Source organism: Odocoileus virginianus, chromosome 2 (assembly GCF_023699985.2).
Source record: "Odocoileus virginianus isolate 20LAN1187 ecotype Illinois chromosome 2, Ovbor_1.2, whole genome shotgun sequence".
In the NCBI taxonomy this organism is placed as follows: domain Eukaryota; kingdom Metazoa; phylum Chordata; class Mammalia; order Artiodactyla; family Cervidae; genus Odocoileus; species Odocoileus virginianus.
Genome location: NC_069675.1, coordinates 99,929,766 through 99,956,267, shown reverse-complemented (window position 1 = coordinate 99,956,267; position 26,502 = coordinate 99,929,766). Strand labels below are relative to the sequence as shown.

The window sequence follows — 26,502 nt, the reverse complement described above, 5'->3', positions numbered from 1 at the left end:
GGCCGTGGGACCCGGGGGGGCGGGGGCGGTAGGGCTGTGCCTGGACCAGCGAGGAGACGAGGCGAGCGCCCAGCGCCGCGGGAACCGGACAAGGATGCCCGCACCATCCCTCGCTGGACAGGCCGGCCTGGCAGTGACTTGTCTGAACGTTTGTCTCCCCCTTCTGGAGCCCGAGGGCTCGGGCCCGGATGCAGAGGACACGAGACACACAGACACCCCCATCACGTCCTCCCTGCCCCCCCAGCCAAGGGCAGGACTCCTGGGAGGCGGGCACCGTCCCCGCTTCCGTCCCACAGGTGACTGAGGAGCAGCAGAGCCGGAGCCTCTGCCCGGCTGCTTCTGCGGCCTACGCGCAGAGCCGGCGGCGGGGCAGCCCGAGAGCATTCTGGAGCGGCCATGAGCCGGCCCGTGGAGAGCAGATGACCTGTGTCCGGGTCCTGCCTGGCTCCCTCCCTCAGGGCCTCAGGACGCTCGCAGGGAGCTGGTCCCGGGATATTTATATCCTGGAGGAAGGGCAGGCCCGTGCTTGGCCCACGAGGAGCTTCCTGTCCATCGGGGCCATGGGGGCCAGGGCAGAACCAGAGCACCCGAGAGGCCGGCCAGTCACGCACAAACAGCCTTGGGCCAAGCACCAGCCCTGGGAACGCGCGGTCCCCTCCGCTCTCCGCACGTCCGGGGTCAGTGGTCACTTTATTAATAGCAGCCCCTGAGGAGAGGTCACCCCCGCTCTGGACCGGCATCACCCTTGCTGCAGGCTAGGCCGAGCGACCTGGGGGCATCCCCGGGAGGGATGGCCAGGGGACCATCCCTGCCTGCCCAGGGCTCCAGACCCAGCAGAGGGAAAAGCAGGGTTCCTTCCTCCCGCCATCAACTGCAAGACGGCAGCAGTTTCGTAACAGCTCTTGGGGGCAAAAAGAAACTGCACTCACTCTGCACTTTGGCAGAGTGACAGGCCCCATCCTCAGAAACGCGAAGCCGAGAGGGACAGGGTCTCAGAACCACACAGAACATCATGTCTGAAACCATCTGGGCCATTAACACTCAGAGAAAATCCCGGAAATTCAATCACTCACCCAGACCTTCCCCCCTCCCCTGCGCAGCAAACCTCTGGACGAGTCCTTACTGCCAGGAAAAGTCGTGAGAGATTGAAATTCACACACAAAAAAAAAAAATTACTGCTGGTCCTGCCCAGGGCACCCCTCAAGTCATTGAGAAGCCATTTCACATGTAGCAATTAATAGGAAATATGAAATCAGCAAAAGTGTGTGCCGATCAGAATGGGCGGCTGGCAAAAGTAGGGTTACTTTCCTCCTGTGCGGTTTTAGATGCACATGCAATGAGGTTTCCCGTGTATTATGGGAAAAAATGGACTTCTGAAAGAACTCCAGGAAAAGCGTCCAGGCTACACCTGGGTAGAGATTGTGTGTCAGGAACCCCACAAATCTGATGCTTTTCCGCCCCTCCCCCCCCCCCGGCATGGCCACCAGCCCCCAACATCCTCTGGAAACTCCTGGTGCCTCTGGGGTCCAGGAACCTGGGCTCCAGAAGCTGCTGCCCACCGCACCTGGGCTACCACCTGCAGGCACTCGGGAAACACCCTGAACCTCAGTTTGTCCATCTGGAAAAGGGGACAGTAACGGCCACCCTCTACTGAGCCCTCCCTGGGAGCCAAGCTCTGAGCTCCAGTCCCGTCGGGGAGGAAACTGAGGCTTGGCCGTTAGGTGACCTACCCAGGGCCCCGGAGAGCCAGCCTGGACAAGCAAGAAGGCTCCGCTTCCCAGGTTTACAGGAGGTGGGCGCAGGCCGTCCACAGCGGAGAGGAGCAACCCCGCCCCCTGGTGGAGGAGACGCCCGCAACCCTCCTCCAGGCGCTCCTGACAGACAGCGAAGCACAGCCAAGGGGCCGGAGCCGCCCACCCAGGACGACCCGCCCGCCACTTCAAGGCCAGGAGGATGGGAGCCAGCCAACAGGGGTCTCCACTGGCTGGGGCCTGCTGGGTCCCGAAGGCCACTTGTCTGAGGGGTGGCAGTGAGCAGTGGCCTTGAAGCCGACTCTCAGAATCCCCGCACTGCCTCTGAAATGCTCGTGATGGCCCCAGGAGGTTCCCGGGTCACCAAGGCCTTCCGTCCCCAAAAAGTAATGGGTCCTCAGGGCCTGTCACCGTTGCTGAGAATGTCACTGCTCTCCACTGCCCAACCGAGGACCTCCCAGGAAACTGGAAGGGCCGCGGGGGCCAGCTGGTCAGCGGGCAAATGGAGGTCTGGGGAGCTGGAAGGGAGGGGGCAGAGGTTAGGCCAGCCCATGGCTGCCCGCCTGGCCCCAGGCAGCCCGCCGATGTCCCCAAGACCGGTCCTGAGTCCAGCCTGAGTTCTCGTCCCACCAAGGCCCGGCCTCTGCGGGACGGGGCTGGGGGAGGGAGGAGCGCTCCACCTGCGGCGGTGCCCCACCTGCAGGGGCCTAGAACCCCGAGCTGTGAGACAGGCGAGCCGCCACACCGAAGGCCTCCCGGGAAACGGAGACGGCCGCTTCGGGGGCCTCCAGCTTCCTCCAGCCGCCTGGCTCCTGACCCTGACGTTCCCCGGCTCAGGCCTCACCAGAGGGCGGGAAACTGAGGCTCTCCAGAGCCACAGGGAAGGCTCTGCAGTCGGGACAGCAGCAGGGCTGAGGCTCCCACCCAGCCCGACGTGGTCCTCAGACCCTGCGGAGCAGCGCTCCCGGGCACCAGAAGTGGACTCGGGGACTGGACCAGGCCGTGCCCGGCATGGACGCCGGCTAGTCTGGGTGGGCCCAAGGGCTGCTGAGGCCCTGGCCTCCTCTCCTCTGTCCTTGGCCCTTCTCCGCCACTTCCTTCCCTCCCTGGACCTTCTCTTCCGTGTCCTGTGCAGACCTGCAGAGCCGCCATGGAGGACTCAACGCCCACCCCCTCAACAAGCCCTCATGTTCACAAACTCCATGGCCCCCCAGCAGGCTTTCCCTTCAAAGGGGGTGGGGGGAAGCGTTCTGCAACTTTGCTCAACACATGTGTGCTGTGTGTGTGTGCTAAGTTGCTTCAGTCGTGTCCGACTCTGCAACCCTATAGACTGTAGCCTGCCAGGCTCCTCTGTCCATGGGATTCTCTAGGTAAAAATACTGGAGTAGGTTGCCATTCCCTTCTCCAGGGGATTTTCCTGATCCAGAGATCAAACCTCCATCTCTTGTGTCTTCTGCTCTGGTAGGCAGGTTCTTTACTACTAGCGCCTCCTGGGAAGCCCTTGTTCAACACAGAAGCGCCCAAACAAGCTCCTTCCTTGTTCCCACAGGGCATCTCAAGGACCAGTGTCACTAAAGCACATGTTGGAAGGTGCTTCGTTCCTGGGCAGATGACAAGAGCCCCTCTCCCCTGTTCCGGTGGTTGCCATATGTAGCAAGGAAACCCCAGGACAGTATCACAGAAACAACGAATACGCACCTCCTAAAAAATGTCTGAGGCATCCTTACACTTTTAAGCACGCATCTTTTATCTGAGATTCCAATCCAATCGGAGTCCGGTATTTAGCAATTCCACCAGGACATTTGCAGGGGAAAGACTCATAGAGGCCCCAGGCTTCACCAGGGCTGGAGGGGACCCCACACTTCTCACCCTCTGGGTCTGGGTACCCCCCTCCCAACAACCCAGGCAACAACAGGTGGAGGGGGTGAAGCTCACTCAGCAAGCCATGCCTCTCCCAAAGCTTCTGAGAAACAGGCGGGACTGGGCTGTCTCACCTTCTCTCATTTCTGGAACTTTTCTGGGCTTAGCCCCTGATTCCATGAGGAGCCTTTAGGGAAGACTTCTGGGGATGGTCAAGTGAGTTCATTCCCAGGGAATTCAGGTTCGAAGAGGGCTGGACGTCCTGGAGGCACCAGGAGAAGCAGCCTCAGTAAACGCAGCCCAGGAACCCCGGTCTGCACCAGTCCCGGGAGGGAGCTGCTGCCTCCAGGGTCCTCCCTGCTTGGTCCTCTAGACCCTGTGAAGGCCCTCTGGTTGCCTTCCCTCACAGGCAGCCTTCACCTTATTCTGAAAAGTTTTCCCTCGTCTGTGTCATCATCTCCAAGTCCCTTGCATGAGGTGGAGTCATCCACTCTCCACCCAGAGCAAAAGTAGGATGTCAAGATGGGGGTAAGTGGGGTGCCCCAAAGGCTTTGAGAATGTAGATTCGTAGGTCCGAGCCTAGACCCCGAGTCAGACTCTGCCCAGGAATCTGCACGCAGTCAGCTGCCCGTGGGGACTGGGAACCCGGCAATGGGGAGGAGGTGACATCATCAGGGCTCTGGGCCACTTTGGATGGTGTCTCCCATGTGCCCAGACCTGAGGGTATCAGAGGCCCAAGGCTGCGGGGTCGTGCGCAGAAGTTCTGGCTGTGGAGCAAGACCGTCTGGCACCAACAGACCCCCTAACCTGCAGCCTGGCTGGAAGCCCTCTGTGGCCCACTGAAGGGCTGATGTCCACGTTACACGCTTTGGCCGGTGTCGTCAGCTATCATGTGCGGGTGCTGACGGCACCATTCTCGTGGGGGTGGGGATGAAGTGGGAGGACAGTGGTGTGGGGCCACCAGGGCCTCAACACACAGTGGGTGCTGAGTGAGGACAGCGGCTCATCTCCAGTGGGCACTCACCCTGCCCTGAAAAGACCCCCAGGCAGGGGGCACCCAGGTTGGGCAGGGGCGGGACCCAGGCAAGCCCAGAGTAGAGAGGAACAGAGGGCTTTCTAACGCCGCCAAGATTTGGAGAAGTGGCCCAGGGCCCTTCAGGTAGTGACAGCGGCGTGCTGGGTCTGGAAGAGAAATGCTAAGGCCTGGTAGGCAGCCCAGCCCTTAAGAGCAGCGGAACATCACTGAGCACGGCTGGCAGTGGTTTGACGGTAGCCCCGGAGGTCTGGGACTAAGGAGGCACGGCCGTTGGGACTGCGCGGGCAGGTGGAGAGAGCACTGACCGAGACAGGGCTGATGCCTCTTGCAGCTGCCCACTGTCCTGACCAGCTCCAGAGTGACAGCCAGGCCTCACGCTGCACCTGGGAAGTGCAGACACGGGGCAGGACAGGGCCTTGCCGGAACCACACGGACACCTGCTCCCAGCTGACCCAATCATCAGTGGCTGCCTGCCTGTCGCCTGGTCACGGTCTAGGCTATTTTCTCCCAGGATGATCTGCAAACTGGGTACAGCTGTCCCCTGAGGACCTCGTGAGCTCTCCACCTGGAACTAACCGGGATCTTCACGGATGGCGCTAGTGATAAAGAACCTGCCTGCCGATGCAGGAGATTTAAGAGACAGGGGTTGACTCCCTGGGTCGGAGGATCCCCTGAAGGAGGGCATGGTAGCCCATTTCAGTATTCTTGCCTGGAGAATTCCAGGGACGGAGGAGCTCTAAGGAAACCGGCCAACCTGAAACTCCTCAAGGGGCGGCTGGCTGGCGGGACGCGGCTGGCGTCCGGCAGGCCGAGTCCACCCCAAATCGCTCGGCGTCGCCTGGCTGGACCCACCGGCCACCCCTCGGGTGCTGTCTCCGCGCACACACACGACGTGACACTGCGCGCGTGTGGGCGCCGAGGCGCGCACGGGCACTGGACACGCGGGCGTGTCTGCACGCACGTGCACCCGTGCACACGCACAGACACGTGGTTTTACCGAAGGCTCGCCTCCCGCGCACACGCGGCCCTGCGCCCGCAGCCTCGGGCCGGGAGCGGCATCGCTCGCCGTCTGCACTCCGGGGACGGCCAGGAGCCGAAGCTGCAGAGCTGTATCTTAAAGCTACAGGGTAAGGGCGGACAGGAAGCGCAGAGACCGGCGCCGCGCAGACCCCAGCGAGCAGCGGGCAGCCGACCGTCCGCCCAAAGACAGCGGTGCTACCCCGTGCACGCGCGGAAGCCAAGGGCCATACCCCGGGAGCATGCGCACAGCACGCCCGACTCGCCCACACCCAGAGTTCCAAGCGCGGACCTGCGTCCGGAAGTTCGTGAGGCGGCCCTTCCTTCTTCGCCCTCTGATTCGCTACAAACCACTTCCGTTTCCGCAGTCGGTTTCGCGCCATCTCCTGACGAGCCGCGAGGCATGTCGCGGTAGGAAGTGCGCGCCCGCCCTGTTTTGTTTCCGGGGGAATCTCTCTTCTTTGAGGGACGCTGGGCTTCCGGGTATTCCTCTCAGCCTCTGATTGGCTGCTTTTATGAATATATTAGATCACGAAGACTTTTAATTTTTCCCCCTTTTTCTGAAGCAGTTTTTTCCTTCACGTTAAAATAAATAGCAGTTTATGGTGAACTTCGTCCTGCCTCCATGTTGGACGCTGCTTCCTCCAGCGACGCGAAGCCAGAGTCACCGCAAGCATAAGGTGGTAAGATTCCGGGTCTTTAAATAAGGAGCGCTCAGATGAAAAGCTGTGTTGTATGAAAGGAGAGAAGGTTAGCACTCCCCTTGACAAGGATGGAAGAGGCTCTCGGGCCTGACAACACGCATACGGTTAAGGCATTGCCACCTACTTCGTGGCATCTAACCACTGTTTTTCTTTGGTTTGCACGGCTCGTGGCTGTGCACACAGGGGCGTGTGGTGCGCGTGGGTGCACGGTTGTGTTGTACGTGGAAACTTGGTGTGCCCGGCACGCGTCTACACCGCGACAGGCAGGGCATGTGACACGAGCCTGGTACACGTGTGTGCACGGGGACAGGCAGCTATGCGACTCCACTCCCTCCGCTCTTTGAGCTGCTTGGCTTTTTTTCATAATAAAAAGCGGACCACGGCTCTCGTGTACTGGAGCAGGTGTGTTTCACCTCCTCATCCCCACCCAGCCACAGAGCTGGGGGCACGGCCAGGGACGGACATCAGACATCAGGAAACCCCGGTGGCTCCCATTTCCCGCCACTACGTCTGATCTCGGGCGCAGGCGCGGGGAGGCTAGGCAGGAGCCCGGGTGGTCAGAGCGGGCCCTGCAGGTGGCTGTGGTCTAGCGGGTTTCTCTCCTTGTGGCTCCTCTCCTAATGAATCCGCCTGCAACGCGGGAGACCTGGGTTCCATTCCTGGGTTGGAAGATCCCCTGAAGAAGGGGACGGCTACCCAGTCCAGTATTCTGGCCTGGAGAATTCCATGGACTGTATTAGTCCATGCGGTGGCAAAGAGTCGGACACCACTTGCACTTTCACTTCAGCATCACAAACACTCAAGGAGCAAATAGTGACCGAGCAGCCCCAGTCTGCGGGCAGCAGTGCAGGCAGGGGAGGACCCCAGCCCCAGGAGCCCACATCCTAGACCATTCCAGGGCCTTACTGGACACTTCAGTGAGGGCAAGCAGAGCAGACAGCAGTGGTGGGGAAGGTGCGGCCCAAGACACCCGGGATCAGGACTGAAGAGAGTGAGTGAGCAGTGGGGACTTCTGTGAGGATGCTCCAGACCAGGAGAGCCAAGTGCAGAGGCTTTGGCCGCCCGGCCAGAGGGCAAGGGCTACTGGCCAGGGTACCAGGCAGCACCAGAGGGTTTCCCACAGCTGGGGGACAGGGCCTGGCGGCTCCGAGGGCAGGATAGGAGAAGGCCGGTGGCTGGCCCGGGGGACGAGAAGTGTTCAGTTGGGACACGTATGAACGCTGTGGGACTTGCTAACAGTGAGGGTCGGGTGCAGGAGGAGCAGGTTTGGGGAGCTGGAGGCCTGAGACTCAGCCCGGACTCCAGGAAGCAGGTCTGGCCTGTGGATATAACACCGCAACTCGTCAGCACACTGGCCATGTTTAAAGCCACGAGGCTGGTAAGGCCACTTAGAAGGAGGATGTGGACAGAGGCAAGTGAGGCCTGAGGCCTGGCAGGCCGTCCCTGCACTCTCTTGGGAGGTCGGTCTGCTCCCCTCACCAGCCCGTTCTCTGGCCCTCCCACCATCTCCCGAAGGCCTCACCTCAACCCTCCCTGCTCCCCTGCACCCCAGCCTTTTGATGAACAGGTCTAATATCAGGAAAACACACGTGACCTTGAAATAGGCCAAAGTAAAATGGCCAGGTGTCAAGCCCAGGGTGCCGTGCAGAGGTCTCCGCTGTGGTCTTAGGGCCATTTCACAACCATCATTGTGGGCTGTCCACAGACCCTTATCTTCAGAAATGTCAAACTGTGCCCAGGGGGATGTCTGTCATTAGTATCCATCTGCAAGTCCATTTCCTGTTGCATGTGTAAAACTCTCCTTTGAACCCGTCATCTGACAGGTTTCCGCACTGACTTAAGTAAAACCTCGGTCGAGTCTGCACTGGCTGAGTCACTGTTTGCCTTCACGCCATTCCTGCCACAAACGCTCCACTCCTGCCCCCTCCCACTCCGGTAACAGCTACATGTTAACAAAGTTAAGTGCTTCTTTGGGGACAAAATTACAAGACAGGAAATTCTTTATTTTCAAAAAGAGAATGCATTTTTACATAAATCTACAACAGAGAATTCAAATGTAGAAAAAATAAACTATATTCAAGGACACGGCACTCTGCACACATGCCCTTGCCCTGGGGCAAGTCCGACACCAGAACCAACAAAACCCAAAGAACCTCAACCTCAGTCCAGAAAGACCAAGGCTGCCGCCGCCAGGGGGCCTCCGCATGTCCCACCCAGACGCTCAGGTGCTGCAGGCTCGGGGGTCCCTGCGCCGGAGTGGTTCATTCCTACCACAGCCGAGCCACCGGCATTTCTGCTTCTGAAGGGGAGGCTGGGGAAACAGTGGCAGGCTTGTCCCCAGACGCCTGAGACTGTCCTTGGTGCCACAGCGGCCGCTGGGCGGTGGCCTCCTGCTCCCCCACCTGCAGGGCCCCCTGGAGGCCGAGGACTGGCCTCGCCACCCGGACCCGCCCGGGGCAGGGGACAGGCCTCTGCCACAGAGGCCTCAGGGCACCAGGTGGACCCGCTGCAGGGAGGGGCCCCCGGGGAGCAGCAGCTCCCTGACCACCCCGCCCTGCGTGCCCTGCAGTCGGCGCCAACACCCACGGTCCCGCTGGCAGGAAGAGGCCCCTGATCAGAGCCCAGGTGGGCAGGCGGGTGGATGACACCATCTCCCTGTGAGAGCTGGCTCCCAAGCCCACCCGTCCTGAGGCTGGTGGCGGAGGGACCAGACCAGGGCTGCCCGCCTCTGCCCTCACCAGCGTCTGCCACGGACCTCAAGACATCACAGGGGCCGGGGCGTCTTTGCAACGGGGAACCCTGCCGCCTGCCCGCAGGCCCACACCCACATGGCCAGCCCCCTGCAGCCCTGAGCTCCACGGGGATGGGGGCAGCAGGCACATCATTCTGGGGTCTGTCAAACATCCTTTCAACCTCCTGCCGACTGAGACTTCTTGTAAAAGAGCCACGCAGAGGAAAGCGCTGGGTGAGAGCTCGGCTGCCACGCGGGCACACGCGTGCGCTGCTGCCTTCAGCACGGCTCGGGGTGTGAGCAGCCGTGGGACCAGCGAAAGCACTGAGGGTGGTCCCCACACCAGCATCACGGGCGCAATGACCCCAAAGCATAGGCTTTTCCATGGACATCACGCAATGAGAGCTCTGTGCTCCCCGGACTCACTCAGGACACGTGGTCACAGGCAGGATGGCGTCGCCAGAGCGCCACTGAACGCACGGCGACGGCCCTCCCAGGCTGGCAGCCAGAAACCGTGGTGGCGACGGTCACAGCGCTGGCGCTGGGTGATAAAATCGCAAAAACGGTACAGAACAGTTACCAGAAAAAAACACAACTCGTGGTAAGTTGAACTTCACCTTTTTGTAATAAAAAATTAAAAATTTCTGTGGACTCTTTGAACACAATATTTCTGTGGACTCTGAACACAACATAGACTAGGAACTCTTTCCCGGACGGTGAAAAAGGAATTGGCAAAAACGTCACCAGCAACTTGCAGACCCTCAAGTGGGAGACGTGCCCCAGCCAAGTGTCTTCAGAGGCAGCTCGGGCCAAGCCCCACCGGTCCCCAGGCTGACCGGGAGCCCCTCCAAGAGCCACGCTCCTGCCAGTCAGGGTGGACTTCCAGCAGGGCCCGGCCCCTCGGGCCTAGCAGTCGCTCTTCCAGAGCTTGATGGTCTTGTCGTTCTCCAGGGCGGCCGAGGCGATGATGTTCTCCGTCGGGTGGCATGCCGTCGAGATGACGACGTCTGCAAACAGACGGTCCGCATCGGCTCTCCCCTTGGGCCCGGCCCTCCTCGCGGGGCCGCCCACCCTGCGCTCAGCACACACAGCTGGCGTCCAGGGCGGGAGGACAGCAGGGGCCCCGCCCAGACCCTGGAGAGGCAAGGGCTGCCCCATGGGCCAGAGGCGTGCCGGCGCCGCTGCCAAGCTCGCAGTGTGGACGTCACACCCCCCACAACCTGGGCCAGAGCTGCCCCCGGACCAGCGTGGGCCCTGAGGCTCCGTGGGGCTGGCTCTGTGAGCCCACCCAGAACGGGGACCGCAGATCCCGTCGTGAGCTGCCCTCGGCGTCAGGCAGGTCAGTGCGTTGGTAGCTTTTCAGGAAACGGGACCCCAGCATTTTCCTTCCGGCTGGGGTGGCCTCAAGTGAGCCTCTGAGCGTCCTGTCCACTCAGAAGCCACAAGTCAACTGCGGAGGCTGAAGGCAAGGGGCAGGGGCAGGCCCTGCTCGCGGGGCACTTGTGCTCTTAGGGAGAAGGTGTCGCCCTGGGCAGATCTCTAAGGGCTCCGCACTGCTGGCCCGAGCGCTGGGGAGGAGCATGGAGAGTGGGGCCCGGGAGGAGCCTGGGTCGACGGCGCCATCTCCACACGGGGCCCCGGCCACTCCCGGGAGGCCACGGGCCGCAGGGACTTCAGAGCTGGGCAGCCGGCTGCCGGGAAGGAGCAGTTAAAGCCGGAGCCAGACCGTCCCCCGACAGCCCTGCAAGGGGAGGCGTCAGACCATCCCCCACAGCCCTGCATCGGGAGGCGCCGCCCTGGCACCTGCAGATGAGGAGGGGCTCCCAGAGCAGCCGGGGTGGGTGTCCCAGGCGCCGGGCAGTGACGGTGGCAGCAGACGCCCCACTCACCTGTGTGGCCCTGAAGCTTCTGCACGATCTCCTTGGTCTGCAGGTTCCAAATGTAGACCAGGTTGTCCTCCGAGCCCGACACGATCCACTGGGTGCAACAGAGGGCAGGGGCGCGGGGAGAGAGCCGGGTCAGGGCACCCGTGCGGCCGGACTACGCTCTGCACCCACGGCCCACGGCCCCAGCAGGGTGTGCAGCCCCCGGACTACTCCCATCCAGATGCCATCCCACCGCCTGCCGCTCGCCTTGGGGTGGCTTCCGGGACGTTGGCCGTCAATCACGGCCCAGCTGCTCGTCACAAAGCTCCTGTCTGAGCCTAAGGGTCGGGCAGGTGCCAGTGGGGCCCAGGCAGAGGGGGCAGGACATCCCTAAATGAGCAGTCTGCAGAGGGGGCCTTCATACTGGTTACACCCAGAAAACTCCCGCTTGTTCTGTGGGTGAGAGGACCAGGCTCGCCTGGAGGAGGGACCGGGGAGCCACTGGGCTGGCAGACGACTCACCTTCCCGCCTGTGACGGAGAAGTTGGCGAATATGCAGTACTTCTCGTTCTTGTGGCCCGTGTAGGTCTTCAGGCACTGAAACGGCCGGGGCCGCCGCTCAGTCACGGCTGCCCTGCGTCCCAGGTGACCCCCCCAGCCATGACTGGATGGCCCTGCGAGCACCGTGAGCCCCACAGCACAGCCCACCCCGGCCAAGCTTTAACCCGCATCGTGGGGACATCTGCACCAAACCAACACCACAAAGTCACACTCTGCGCCGTGCGGCCAGAGCCCAGGACCCTCAGGGGCCCCTTGCTGTGGTCACGCACCTTGCCTTTGCTGTAGTCCCAGAGCTTCAGCGTGCTGCAAGGCAGAAGGGGCGGGTCAGCGGCCCCGCCAGGCGTCCGGGCGCGAGGATGCCCGGGCGGAGCGTGGGAGCCCCAGGCACCTGTGGCTCAGCGGCTTATTTTTATCAGAAGCTACTGAGTGTTAAGCCGATAAGGGATCCTCACTGTCTCTAAGAAGGGGCATGGGAAGCCCTGTACAGCACAGGTTTCAGCAACGGTCCATCCCCCTCCCAGGGGGCGGACCCTGCGAGCCCACCCGTGTGCAGTCCACTGTGCACAGGAGGCCAAGCCCCAACGACCACCAGGAGGCGGCTGATGGCCGGCAACCCCGCCCGCAGCTTGTCAGGGAGAAGCAGCGCGCCCGCTAGAGGCGGGAGTGCCACAAGGCCACCGTGCCCACCACCCCACGGACAGGAGGGTCCCTGGTGACCAAGGAGCCGAGGACCTGAGCCCCGGCTACACGGACAGGCCTCCAGTGTGGTCCCGGCAGGGAGGGGCGGTCCGTGGAAGCGCTTACTTGTCCAAGGTGGCGGCCAGGATGTATTTGCCGTTCGGAGAGAACTTCACGAAGGACACGGGAGGGTTGTCGTCATCTGCGTGGAGCACAGGCGTGGCTGCCACGGGGCTCCCCCACCACCGCCCAGCGGGGTCACCGCCACACGTGCCCACGCTGCCACCGCCCACCATTCGTGCTAGCGCGAGAGCCGCTCCGCCCCGTGACCCCAGGACAGGAGAGCTTCGGGAACCAAGGCCCTGTGGCCAGTTGGCCTCAGGAGACTGGGCCTTCAGCGCCCTGGGGCCGCATCCCCTCAGGGCACAGAGAAGGCCGCGGGGGGCCATCTCGCAGGGGGGCTCGCCCACCCCCAGCTACCCTGAGGACGCAGCGGCCCCGCTGAATCATGGCGGCCGTTCTCCTGAAGGTTACAGTGGATCAGTGCAGGTTCTCCCTGGAAACCACCTAGTGATATCACGCCCACGCCCCCGCTCCTGACACTCGGGGTCCAGCACACCCCGGGGACCCTGGGGAGGCGGGTCGGAGCTGCTGGCTGGGCAGGGCTGGCCTGGGAGGCATGTGGCCCAGTGACCGCGCTGCCCGCTCCGGGGTAGGAGCCCCGAGTGCACCCTGGTGAGGGGCCGCATGGCCCTGGGTCCCGAGCACTGGGGGCAGCCCATGTGTTACCACCTCGGGGGGCCCAGGCCTGTGCCCCACGCGCGGGGGGCTGCTGCTCCCTCTGCCGGGCGGACACTGGAAAGGCACAGGGGGGCGCGTGAGGGCCACCCCGCAGCTGGGACAGGCTCGTCCGAGGACGGCCTAAGGGCCTGGCGCCCCAGAGCCGAGGTCAGACGGGGCAGGATGCAGCTGCGGCTGTCTGCACCCTCGGGCCTCGGCTCCCACCCAGCCGTGGGGCGGCCACGAGGAGGCCACGAGCTCAGGTAAGAGCCCTCACCCAGCCACAGGCACGAGGACACAGCACAGTCGGGGTGCCCAGACCCGGGGCAACGTCAGTCAGAGCTCGCAGGGCGAGAAAACCACAAAGGGCACCATGGCCCTCCCCGACCACCCGCCCTAAGCCTGGGCCCGTGGACCGCGCCTCAGAGGTGCGTTACGTCAGATGAGGCGGCTGGGCGGGCCACAGGGGTGCCCAAACCTATCTGACCAGCGTCCTGTGGCCTGCCGGAGGAGGAGGGGGGTGCCCATGGAGGGCTCGCGGGGAAGGCCACGGAGAGGCGGAGCCAGCCCTGCCCACACCCTGACTGTGGGCTCCAGGCTCTAGGACATGGGGACAGCTTTCTGCTGCTGCGGCCACCACCCGGCCTGCAGAGTGCTGTGACAGCAGCAGGGCCACGCCTGCTCCCACGACAGCCCGGGGCCCACGGAGCCCGCCAACTCAGCCACCACGGCAGAGGCCTTCCATCGGGACTCAGAGATCAGCCTCACCGACAGTAGCCCCTCCCCGCCCCGAGGCCCTGGGGCCCCTCACCACGCTCTGGCCACACACACACACACCCCGCTCGGCGGCACCACTGGCCGCAAACAGCACACTGCCTTCCGGTTCGGTGCCACCCACCCCAGCAGAGCCCCATGCTGTCTGCAGAGACCCCGGAGCCCTCCCCCCAACCCCTGCACCCCCAGCAGATGGGGCTCGCTGAGGGCCCCAGCCAGGCTGGACGGCAGAGCTGAGCAGGAAGGAGCGGGGGGAGAAGGGACAGCAGGAGAGGAGGCGCCCCCGCAGGCCAGCCCCACTCACCGATGAGCGTCTTCAGGCACTGGCCCGAGGCGGTGTCCCAGATCCGACTGCAACGCAACAGGCACAGCGGTGACCAGGGGGCCCGGGGCCCACTTCCCCACACACACGCTTCCCATCCTGACGCCTCGCTCACTCGCTCCGTCTCTCTCAGCGCCACGGGGAGACAGCGGAGGAGGGCACGAGCGGGCCGCTCCGCACCCACGGCCACCTGCCCGACCCGCACCCCCGCAGGCTTCTCCAGGCGCCGGCATGCCAAGCACGCAGCCCCGGGGGCAGCGCTGCTCACACAAACAGTGCGTCGCAGGCACCCGTCTGGATGGCCTCTGGTTTGGAGACAAGAGCGCCTGTTCTAAGAGCCGATACTCCCCGGCTGGACATGCAGGCATCACGTCAATCCAGCCTCAGTGCGTGTGCGGTTCCTGCCAGCACAACACCCCATGACCTAGAGATCAGCCTCGATCCACTTCTCACGCGATGATTTTCTCTTCTTGTCACATTAGCTGGAAATCCCAAGTTGCACTCAGTGATGAAGGAGACAGGGATGTGTGGACTGTCCACAGGCCACACATGACTCCTCACACGTAGCAGACACACGGCCTGCGGCACAGTCAGCCCTGCCAGGCCCCAGGAGCCCTGCTGCAGAGCCGCCGCCGGCTGAGCACGCTCGCGCACACCGGGTCCCACGCAGCCAGGCCCCCAGGCAGCCCCGGCTGGTCCTGACCCCCTCGGCCTCCTGCACCTCCACCTGCTCGCCCGTCTCGGCCCCTGCCGAGGCCCCGGCTCTGCCTCGTATCCGCCCGGCCCACCTACCCACCTCTCTCCCAAGCCTGCACAGACGCGCTCTGCTTCATGTGTTTCTTGAAAACAAGCAGAGGGCTTCTGACCCACACCCGACGGCGTCTCCCGCGGGGCTCGGCCAGGCCCACTGCCGCAGCCGCACACACTGCACGCTCCGGTCCTGCTGCAGTTTCTCACACACGCCACTTATGCTACTCTAGCTTCTCTGTTCCTGGCGCTAAACGCGGACACATTTCTAGTGCCACCGTCTTTGTCTCCCAGAGCTGGGAAGTCCCCTGTGGGCCATGATCTCTCCAGTGACTGCTGTGACGCCACTCTGCGCACGCAGACACCTCCTGACACTCTGCACATGTGCTGAGATCAGCTTAAAACATTCTCCCTACATCTCCCCGTACATCTCACAGTGTCCAGAGCGCACTTTCCACTGCAAGCGTCAAGCCCACGGGCCTGACCTCAGACGCCGTGCTCTCAAGACAGTGCCCCCACCTCCCCTCCCCTACACCCCCTGGGGTGAGACCTGCGCTCTCACCACCTGCTCAGGACCCTGACATCCCCAGCGGGACACTCGAGGGTGCGCGCGTCGGCACACCTTTCCCCCACCGCCCACACTGGGGCCACGCGCTTAGGACGCCCACTGTTCAGGGCCCACACGGAGCCTCGTCCGGGACAGCTGCGCCTCCGCCACCCCACCCGCCCCGTGGCCCCCGCCCAGGGAGCAGAGGCACAAACAGTGCGAGAGAAAGCCGTCACATACTCGCTGGTTCAGTCAAGTGAGACTGTCACTTACCAGAGACCATCGTAGCTACTGGAAACTATCAAGGATCCGTCCCGATTAAAGTGAACCTGAGAATGAAGCAGAGGGAGGGGAACAGAAACTCATTCTGAGATCAACACAGACATGTCTCGCCGGACGGGCCCCTGAACACCGAGCCCACGACAAGGACACAGATGGAGCAGCTCTGACTTCCGACCTCCTGAGACTCCAACAGACGCACAAGCGACGTGGATGAAATGGTCATTCTCACCTGGCGTCTCTTGCAAGCTTGTTTCCTGACGCAAGACTGAGCCACACAGAGAAAACCAACTGAGACGCCTGGAGTATTTCAACCATGGACTACAAAACACACCGCAGAGAAGGAACAAACACGCGCACCCAGACGCCCTGCTCCGTGCAGAGACCCAGCTGGCCGGAGTCTGTCTGTGGACGCAGACACGACAGTGGCCTGACCCCGGCTTCCATCCAGAGAGAAAAGTCAGGAGAGACGCCCTCTTATGCAGACACTCACGAGCTTTCACTCATGCGCGTACCCCTGCCCACCAAGCACCCCCCAGAACCACGAGACACCCAGATCACTGCTCTGAGTGCCCAGACACCGACCCCTGGGATACCTAAGCCAGCATGAGCTTTCCAGACAAAGTGGGAACACGATCCAGGCTGCTCCAAACTGTGTGGCTGGGACAAGGCGCAATCTCCAGGTGGGAGGCCAGCCTGGGCGGTCTCCACAGCAGTGACTTTCCCCGAATGTCTGACCCTGCCCACGACAGGGACAGGCGAGACACATCTGGCAAACAAGAGCCACCTGACCAGCCCCCTTCTCCTGACTGGTTGGTCTTCGGTTTGTCCTCTTTGTTTTTTCTGACTGACTCCTCTGCTGAGCAGAAAGAGCAATCAACGTCAGAAGTTCGAGGCCTGGGAAGGAAAAGCTGTCTGATGACAAGTGACCCCGGTGGAGACGCCACGCTTGCTGCTGCGTGTGGTGCCTGTCCATGAGAGGGCCCCCGAGAAGCCGCATCTCGCCCACGCTCCCAGCAGAGGCCGGTCCAGGGCCACAGCTGGGAGGACCGCCGTCCACGGCCCAGGGCCCAGGACGGTGCTGTGTGCACCCCTTCCACTTCTCAGCCACAGCAGCAGGGAAGTAACAGCTGAAACGAGCCTGATGTGTTTCATTTCACCCAGTGTCCCCCGGAGGGCACGGCAGCCCACTCCAGTATTCTTGCCTGGAGAATCCCACGGACAGAGGAGCCTGGTGGGCTAGTCCGTGAGGGTGCACAGTCAGACATAACTGAAGCGACTGAGCGCGCACACACACACACGTCTGAAAACACTTCAACACACGACCAGCGTCAGAAACCACCAGCGAGACACCTGACACCCTTCCGGTGCCGAGTCCTGGACGCCCGAGGCTCGCGACCTCACGCTCCCAAACACCTCAGTCGGGATGCTGCCTGGGGGCTGGGGGCTGCCGTGTGGACGACGTGGCCCGAGCAGCCGTGGTCGCCGGCCCCGCCGGCTCCCCCGTGGTACTGACGGCTCCCTGCCCCCCGCCCCACGTGCTCCTCAGTCTCCCAAAGCGCCTCTCTCGCCAACCCGCAGCACCTGAGTGCATCACACGCAACCCTCTGAACCTGCACACTGTGAGCAGATGGAAACCCCTCGCAGGTGACGCTGCGCCGGCCCAAAGCTCGCACCGCGCTCCACCCTGTTCCTGACCACGTTCAGAGGGCACAGCCAGGCAATGCAGCGAGGGGTCCCTCTGAACCAGTGCTGGGTGAGGGCAGGACAGCCAGAGTGTGGGCCACACACCAAACGGCATGCAGACCCGGGCTCTGCCAACACCCACCCACGGGCGCCGCGGCACGCGCGTCCCAGCCTGTTCGACAGAGCCGGGCTGCATCCCTCCACACAGCGAGAGCCGCCAGGCAGCATCCGTCGGGGGGACCAGCAGAAAGTGTCAACCGCCGGCAGGCACAGAGCCAGAAGGAGCCCAAGACCCTCACCCAAGTGGGGAGAGCTGGAGCAGGACACCCTGACTTGCAGCACCCCTCCCTCCAACAGAAGGGTGGAGAACACGTATTTAAAAAACTGCAGCAAGCACCCTCCTTGCAGCCCCAGGCACGAGTCGTGAGGGCAGGCCAGCAGGGCCGTGCCCAAGGGCCAGCACCACGCCAGGCGGCTTCAACCAGCTCACTCAGCGCAGTCGCTCAGGCGTGTCTGCCTCTCTGCGACCCCATGGACCTCGGCACGCCAGGCCTCCCTGTCCATCACCAACTCCCAGAGTTTACTCAAACTCATGTCAATCGAGTCAGTGATGCCATCTAGCCATCTCATCCTGTGTCGTCCCCTTCTCCTCCCACCTTCAATCTTTCCCAGCATCACGGTCTTTTCAAATGAATCAGCTCTTCGCATCAGGCAGCCAAAGTATTGGAGTTTCAGCTTCAACATCAGTCCTTCCAATGAACACCCAGGACTGATCTCCTTTAGGATGGACTGGTTGGATCTCCTTGCAGTCCAAGGGATGCTCAAGAGTCTTGTCCAGCACCACAGTTCAAAAGCATCAATTCTTCAGTGCTCGGCTTTCTTTATAGTCCAACTCTCACATCCATACATGACCACTGGAATAACCATAGCTTTGACTAGATGGACCTTTGTTGGCAAAGTAACGTCTGTTCTTTAATGTGCTGTCTAGGTTGGTTACAATTTTTCTTCCAAGGACCAAGCGTCTTTTAATTTCATGGCTGCAGTCACCATCTGCAGTAATTTCGGAGCCCCCAAAAAAATAAAGCCTGTCACTGTTTCCACCGTTTCCCCATTTGTTTGCCATGAACTGATGGGACTGGATGCCATGATCTTAGTTTTCTCAATGTTGAGATTTAAGCCAGCTTTTTCACTCTCCTCTTTCACTTTCATCAAAAGGCTCTTTAGTTCTTCTTCACTTTCTGACATAAGGGTGGTGTCATCTGCATATCTGAGGGTGAGGGTTCTCATGGCAATCTTGATTCCAGCTTGTGTTCCATCCAGCCCAGCATTTCCCATGATGCACTCTGCATGTAAGTTAAATAAGAGGGTGACAATAACCAGCTCATTACGTGTCCCCAAAAGGTCAAGGCTCTGAGCACAGCATCAGCAGGACAAAGGCCTTCCACGGCGAAGAATGCTTAAAATCACTCACCTACAGGACTTCAGAACCTGAAAAGGACCAACCACTCAATAACAACAGACAACCTGTTTATACACGATTCCTTCTACTTTTTAAAAGTAGACTTTTTAAACTTGGCTAAGAAACGATTTCTGGCTCTTTGTTGACAAAGAGATACTTTGCCTAATTTGTACATGGAGCAGTTTATGACACGTGGGTAGTGTAACCCTTGCACACTCACCCCACGCACAGGGGAGCCAAGAATAGCCACTGTGGACCACGCAGGGAGGACACCTTCCCCCCACCTCCTCACAACTGGCCACCGCGACCCCGGGACGCTCCACCTGTCACCTCCACGCCACACTCAGGGCCTCGGTGGTCACACCTGCACCGCTCGGCCCTTGTAGACCCGGCTCCCTGCCTGCCCTGTGAGACCCCGTGCAGGGGCGCCTCCCCCCGCCCCCCGGGCACAGGTCCCTGAGCCCAGTCTCTGCCATCGGGGCGGCGGCAGGACTCACGGCCGAGACTGGGTCCGAGTGGGCCGGCAAGGTCTTGAGGCACTTCCCTGTCTTCACGTCCCATATCCGCACGCTCTCGTCAAACTGCAGGTAGAGGGAGAGGTCACGGCAGTTCCGCGGGGCGGAGCAGAGGGGATGGACCCCCGGCCCTGAGCCCTCAACGAGCAGCCTGGGGAGGGCCCCCCGCCCAGGGGAGCTGCACACTTACAGAGCCCGAGACGATGAGGTTGGACTGGGGGTTGAAGTTACAGCAGAAGACGTAGTTGCTGTGTCCCTTCAGGGTTTTCAGACACTTTCCCTAAAATAACATCATTCCTGGTGGTTGTTTCCCCAAATGCCGGTGTCAGGTTGAACCCGCCCCCCCCAGCCCGCACAGCGGTAGAGCGCCTACGCCACTCCCGGGGGCTTACCGAGCTCACGTCCCAGATCTTCAGGGTTTTGTCATCTGAGGCGGAAACAAGGAGGTTAGAATCTGACGACCAGGCCACGTCGGATATGCCCTGCAGGAGGAGACACACGGTCACTGCTCGACAAAACGGGACCAGCCAGCCAAAGTCAGACCCCCAACGTCCAACTGGAGATAACCAGACGCCACGCCCTCAGCTCGGGAGGACTGCGCAGATGGACCCACAGGCCAGGCCCGGAGGCCGGTCCCTGGGGCTCTGCCAGGCCTGCAGTCAAGCACAAACGCACCTGAGGAGGTCAAAGCTGGGAGGCAGGTAACGACCTAAAAAACTGGAGAGAAGGCCCGCGCAGGGGACCCGACCTTAACCTGACAGGTCTGGGAGCTGGGCACCCCCCACGCCCAGCAGCAGCTTCAGTCCAGGGGCGGAGACCTACCAGCTTGTGACCGGAGATGGTTTTCTCAAATTTCCCATCATATGCTCCCCAAATCTTAATGAGTTTGTCTGCAGCTGAAAGAAAGGAATGAGAGGCAATCAAGGTCTCCAGTCAACACCTGGGCTGCCCACAGCCGCGCCCGAGGAGCCGCGGTCCTCAGCCCCTGCCACCAGGCTCCCCTGACCGGCCCGATCCTGCAATCTCAGCCAGCAGGTCACAGGGCGGGAGCACCTACACGAACTCGCCAGCCACTCCCCGTTTGGGCTGAACTTCACGGAGGACACAGCTTTCGTGTGACCGGCCAGGGTGAATTTAAGAGCGTAGTTTGGTTTCACCGGTGTAGGCTGTTAAAGAGAGAGTACTGGTCAGCAGTCACCCCACTGATCGGCAGTATGGACATGATGCCCAAGGTGTAAGGTCAAGCTCTGAACAGTGCCTCCAAGAGCCCTCATCTGCCTGAACACACATGCCTGACCCTGAGCCTGGAATGCCCGCACCAGTCCTGCTTCTCCCGTAGCCCTGCCTCCCCCTCCCAGAAGCGCCCGCCCCGCTCCGTGCAGTTGGGAGCCCCAGCAGCATCAGCCCCCAACCCGTCCCGAGGTCCGCCTCCCCAAGCTCCTCTGAATCCTGCGCCCTTGGGCAGACCTGCCTGTTGCCTGTAGGCTACCTCCACAGGGAAGGCTGGGACCAGAGCTGGGGAGCTTAACAGGAGATGTTGTCTGTGTCCCACAGGGACTCTTATCATCAAGACCAAGAGTTGACAAAGTCCCCTCCCCAGATGACAGGTGCGGCACCCCCAACACAGCCCATAAAAAGCACTGTCTGGGAATGTGGTTTGGAGTAAAAACTGGCAATATTTCAGTGGGGAGGGAGAACAGGCTTTTGCGCTTAAAATAACATTCCCGAACGTCTCACAGCCTCCATGGCCCGGCGGTTCCCCGGGGCCCTTGGGGATGCACCTTGCTCTGTGTGGCAGAGGATGACGGGGTGGGCTGTGCTCGGGCGGCCTCCGTCTCCGGCTTCTTCTCCTCGGTCGCCATGGCTCTGCAGCGCCCCGGGCGGAAAGGTCACAGCCCCGAGTGGAGGACGCACCGTGGAAGGGTGTCTGCCGATCCAAGCCTGCAGACAGGGGACAGGCCAACACACAAACCATGCTGCAAAGATGGGTGCACTCAGGGACCCGCCGGGTGCTCCCGTGGTTAACAGTCTGCTTTTCCACGGCTGGGGCCACAGGCTTGATCCCTGATCAGGGAACTAAGACCCCATATGCCACATGGTCCAGCCAAAAATAAATAAACTTATATTAAAAAGTTAACGTCCACAAAAAAGAACAAACGCGGGGTGACCTTGCTGAGCCCTGCAGCAGGAGCTGTTCTGGACCACGGTCCTCTCCACCCACCTCCTCGCTAGTCCTTTTCAGATACTGCTGCTCTCGTCCCACCTGTGGATCAGAGTCCAGGACCCACCTTCAGGGGTGGTTCCTGCTTTGTTACCCACATGTCTGCAGAAACATAGCGAAGTCCAAGCAGACAAAAGGCAATTCTCTTCAAAGATCCCCTCATACACTTAGAACAAATCAGGGCTTCCCTGGTGGCTCAGTGGTAAAGAACTCGTCTGCCAATGCAGGAGTCACGGGTTCGATCCCCGGTCCGGGAAGAGTCCACGAGCCACCGCCCCTCAGCCTGCACTCGAGAGCCCGGGAACACAACTGCTGGGCTCACGTGCGGCCACTCCCGGACCTGAGAGTCCAAGCTCTGTAACAAGAGCAGCTCATGCAGCGAGACTTGGCAGTGCCAAAAATAAATAAATGTATTAATGATAATAAAAAAAGTAACCGAGGATCCCTTGATCAGGAAACAAACATGCTGAGCGACAGGAGCCAGAGCTGCAGGAACACATCCAAGCCCCTGACAGCACCACAAGCGATGCTACCGAGCCAACAGCCACGACCGAGAGCAGGAGGCAGCCCCTGCGGCCCTCCTCCCGGGCTCCAAAGCCGCCGAGTGCAGGCGGCGGACACAGGGCCACTTGAAGAACAAGAACAGCGAGAGGCTCTCTGTCCCCGGCGAGGCAGCGACCAGGCACCTGGAAAGCACAGCCCAGAGCCAGCCCTGCCCGTGGAGCCCCCACCGCCCGGCCTTCCTAGAAACCTTCGCCTGAAGCACGCCCAGACACCCTGCAGGCCAGCTCACTGCAGAGGATGGAGAGACGGCAGCGTGAAAACGGGAACCTGGGCAAAGCCACACAGCAAGAGCCTGGCTTCCCCATCCCAGGAGGACACGCCGTTACTGGGATACAGGGCACAGAAGCCAGGTGACTCTGAAACAAGGGAAGGCATTATTCCAGAGCAGAACCACTGCGACACCCCGCAAGCATCGCGGGCCATCCAAGTCCGGAAGCTGGCCCCACCGTGAGCCAAGGACTTCACACACTGTAAGTCCTAGCTCGGCGCTGAAAACTGAAGTCACACCAAGGCGGAATGGATGGAAGCCATCCAAAAGAGCACATCCCGTCTCCTCCAGGAGGAGGGGAGAGAAACCATCACACAACACAGCACTGCAGAGCACCCGGCCAGCCACCTGCTGCAAGGATCGCGGCCCAGGGCCGGCGCGGGGGGCACCCAGAGCGGAGCGGGGGAGGCCAGGGGCTGGTCAGTAAACCCGCCGGGGGCAAGGTGTGGGGCTCAGGAAGCGCTGGCTACTCAGTGAATACCTTTAGTGCAACCAGGCCCCGCCAATGGACCCAAGAGCTGCCTTCCCCTGGGCGGGCAGACGAGCCAAGGCCCAGAGCTGGATGGTCTGTTTCACAGAAGCCGGCCCCTGAGGGAGCCAGACCACAGCTAGGGCTGACGGAGGGGAAGCCCAAAGCACGTCCACGCCGAACAAGGCTCTGTTTGGGATGGGAAGGGCAGCTCTGAGGCCTGAGCAGCTCCTGTTAGCATGGAAGCCAAGACCCCCAGGTGAGGTGAGGCTGACCCCTGCAAACCTGATGCCCTCAGGTGAGGAGTAGGGATACACAGGGGGTCTCACAGAGAAGGTGCCTGACTCCTCCCAGCTCAACCGCTGCCCAACCTTCCACCAGCAAATCGTTAACTGAATGAAACAGCAGCGCAGGGAAATCCAGCCCAACTCTTACAATCACTTGACTCTTAACGTGTGGAGCCGGCCTCCAGAACAATTACCAACAGACCCCTCTGGGCAGCCAGGTGAGCCTGGCCATCCAAGGCTGAGCCAACCGACTTGGGGGTAGAGTGCGCTCTTGGTCAACCGGTAAAATGCAAAACGCTGGGGGCTCCACCCCAGACACTGGGCCCCCGCCCGTGGGAAGAGAGAGGGGTCACGAGCCGCCGGAGAGCCAGGGACCCCCGATCTCGGCACTCCACCGGGGTTCTCAGACGCGCCGGCTCACCTCTCTGCCACCTATGGAGCCTCGCCAACCTCGGAGGCAGCGTCTCCCTCAGGAGCTGCCGGCGTCGACAGGGAACCTGGGCGGGAAGAAACGGGCTGAGAGGGCTCCGGGGAGCATCTTCCACACCCCCAGAACGGCTCTCGCACACCAGGCTACAAGGGGTCTGAGGCTCCACCGTGGGAGAGCGGTGGGCTGTCCGTGGCCGCGGGCAGCCCCGCGATCCCGGAGCCCCGGGCCCTCCGGGGAGAAGGGGGCCCGGCTGCCTCGGGCAGGGGTCGGGGAGGGGGGGCGGCAGGCTGAGGTGGGGGAGTCTCTACAGCTGAGGACAGACCGGGCGCCGCACTCAGGCGCGGGTTGGCCCAGTGGGTCGGGGGTCTCTCTCTCTGGAAGCAAAGGGGGCGCCGTGCACGGCTGCGCTAGGGGGTCGTAGTCCCGGGGCCGGGGGGGCTCGTCACCTGACCGCTGGGGGCGGGGCGGCCCCCCGAGGCTCGGCGGTCTGGGCGGGTCCGTTCGCGGTGGGCTCGCGTCAGGGCAGAGGGCCGCCGGGGGCCCGGGGGCCGGCGGGGAGGAGGCGCGCGGCGCGGGCGCCCGGAGGCGAGACGGCCGGCGCGGGGCGTCCGCGCTGCGAGGCCCGACGGGGCTGGACCCGGGCCCGGCCCGGGCCGCCGGAACACGTGTGGCGGCGGGGGGCGCGGGGGCCGCCGGCGTCCGCCCCAGTCTCGCGCCCCCCGGGATGTGCCCGCCGGCCCGGTGGCCCCCGCTTACCTGCCGGGGGCGGTGGGGGGACCGAGGTGAGCGCTCCGGGCGTCGCGTCGGCCGCCGCCTAGGCGGGAGCCGGGCCGAGCTTGACTAGGCGGCTGGGCGGCAGTGCGCGTGCGCGTGCGCGGGGGGCGGAGGCGGACGGGGCGGGGCAAACGCACAAAGCCGGCCTCTCGGAAGGGAGCTACGGGAGGCGACGGGGAACAGAATGCCTCGTCCTGGCTCACCGCCTTAAAGGGACAGTGTGCTGCGCGCGCCCCCTGCTTTAAGGCGTTAACCCTAGTAGTGGCTCTTCGGAAAACACCTTGATGCTGGGAGAGATTGAAGGCGGGAGGAGAAGGGGACGACAGAGAGTGAGATGGTTGGATGGCATCACCGACTCAATGGACATGAGTGTGGGTAAATCCCGGCAGTTGGTGATGGACAGGGAGGCCTGGCCTGCTGCAGTCCATGGGGTCACAAAGAGTCGGACACGACTGAGCGACTGAACTGAACTGAACTGGTAGTGGCGAGTTCCGGTCCTTCTGCACCTTCTAAATACTGGAGTATGGTGATGCCTACAGGAAGTGCTTGCGCGCCCCTTGAGTGCAGCGGCGCCCCAGGGAAGAGCAGAGCTCCCCGTCCCCGGGATTCGCGGGGCGCTGGGGGGTCGCGTCTCTCCACCGCCGCCCAAGCCGGGGAGCGGCGACCGCGTCCACAGCTCCCGGCCGGCCCCGGCGGTTCTCCGCGTGACATCTCCATTCATTTCGGACACCCCTGTGAGGGGCCCTGGCCTTCCGACTTGGAAGAGAGGAACCTTGAGCTCCGAAAGGGTCAGAACCTGGACTCTGGGAGCTGCGCCCACCGGCTCCCCCGCAGGACCTGCGGCGGGGTCGGCGGGGCCGGCGGGGCCTTCCCGCCCCTGGGTCAAGAAAGCTGTCTCCTGAGCCCCCAGCGCGGAGGTGCGAACTGTCCCTGCGTGCACGCTACTCTGGGGTCTCCGGGGTGATGGCCCAGACAGGTATTATTATCGCCTCCGGTTACAGATGGGGAAGGGGAGGCCCGGAGCGGAGGGCTCGGCGGCCCGAGGAGACCCGGGAGCCGATGTTCTGGCCCCAAATCCTGTGCATTCTCATCCCACTGCCCTGCTTCTACCACCCACGTGGGTCTTAGAATCATGGATGGTCTCCGGAGCCCCACGGAGCCAACCTGGGCCCTTGGATAGAATAACCTGCAGTCTCTTATTTCCCAACTAAAAATGGGAACTCCGAATATGACCCAGGAACCCCTGCAAACAAAAGGACGGAGCATTTGAAATGGAAATGCCCAGGGAATATGAGTTGTGTGGTTGTCATAGATACAGAAGCCCGAACTGGCAGCTGGCTGGAGTCCAGCCCCTCCCAAGGAGGATGCCAGGGCCTGTAAAGTCCCTGTCTGACCCTGCCTGGCCCAGAGAACCTGTGGCTACCAAAGGTAACAAAACCAGCTCTGGATGAGGAAGGGCATCTGCAGCCACCTGGCTGCCTGGGCCCAAAACGGAGCCCATCAGGAATACCCCTCCATCCCCGCTCAGACGGCTCTCCTAGCCATCCACTGCCCTGCTTCCCTACTTCAGTGCCGCCTCCCAGCTGGCCTTTTCCAAACCTCTCTGAAACACAATCCGAACTAAACTCTTGGGTCCAAATCGGGTCCAAATCCAGTCTCTGCTGGCAGGGGTTACCACACTGGTCTCCATCCTGTAGCCTAGAGCCACCCCCAAACTGTGCACCCCAGATTCCAGCCCCAAGCTGAAAGTACTTCTAACTCTAGAACTCAGACTCAAACCAGGTTCCCAGGTAAACGGGTCTTGCATTCCTCTCCTCCCCACTGGCACCCTACCGCCCCACCACCCCCTCCCAGAGAGAACCTTCCAGTGAAAACGAGAAAATCAATCTTCTAGATCTCTTGAGTGTTTTTGCAGTCCATCCGATGGTCATAGCTAAAGTCCTGAGGCCAAATAGTGTATTGATAGCAGGTAAAGCAATTTAAACAAAGCAGGTGATCTGTTTATTGTCTTAAGTTTTAAATCCTTTTATACTCTTCCCAAAATGTGGTCAGACTCAGAAAAATCACAAGTGGAAATGGAAGAGAGGAATAAAAGATACAGAGGGAGAAAACATTTTGGAGCTTTGTTTCTTTTTTAGAACATTAACTGTGCTTTGGCCAGCAGCAACTAATTGGCC

At 61.9% G+C, this 26,502-nt stretch overlaps 1 protein-coding gene and 1 non-coding gene across 2 annotated transcripts; one reads left to right on the top strand and one right to left on the bottom strand.

Annotated features, from left to right (window-relative positions):
* Positions 1-6,392: 6,392 nt before the first annotated feature.
* On the top strand, positions 6,393-6,518 carry LOC139031763 (U6atac minor spliceosomal RNA). The gene has a single exon (XR_011484239.1). It is a non-coding gene; the product is annotated as a U6atac minor spliceosomal RNA (small nuclear RNA).
* A 3,183-nt stretch (positions 6,519-9,701) lies between these two features.
* On the bottom strand, positions 9,702-24,414 carry WDR5 (WD repeat domain 5). Its single transcript, XM_020879451.2, has 15 exons — positions 24,308-24,414; positions 23,543-23,618; positions 21,094-21,253; positions 20,370-20,478; positions 20,135-20,208; positions 19,705-19,794; positions 19,503-19,592; positions 19,295-19,378; positions 15,647-15,702; positions 14,062-14,108; positions 12,330-12,405; positions 11,795-11,828; positions 11,487-11,561; positions 10,989-11,076; positions 9,702-10,106 (listed from the first exon to the last, which is right to left on the bottom strand). The coding sequence occupies exons 3-15, from the start codon at positions 21,172-21,174 to the stop codon at positions 10,006-10,008; spliced, it is 1,005 nt and encodes a 334-aa protein (XP_020735110.1). The 5' UTR covers positions 21,175-21,253; positions 23,543-23,618; positions 24,308-24,414; the 3' UTR covers positions 9,702-10,005.
* Positions 24,415-26,502: the final 2,088 nt, after the last annotated feature.

What these genes read in the sequence shown, in the direction of transcription:
- WDR5 (XM_020879451.2), bottom strand. Translation starts at nt 21,174, where the DNA reads ATGGCGACCGAGGAGAAGAAGCCGGAGACGGAGGCCGCCCGAGCACAG. An exon ending in ACTCGGACCCAGTCTCGGCC is followed by an intron (nt 15,703 to 19,294) that starts GTGAGTCCTGCC and finishes CTTCATTCTCAG; the next exon opens with GTTCACTTTAATCGGGACGG. An exon ending in AGTAGCTACGATGGTCTCTG is followed by an intron (nt 14,109 to 15,646) that starts GTAAGTGACAGT and finishes GTTGCGTTGCAG; the next exon opens with TCGGATCTGGGACACCGCCT.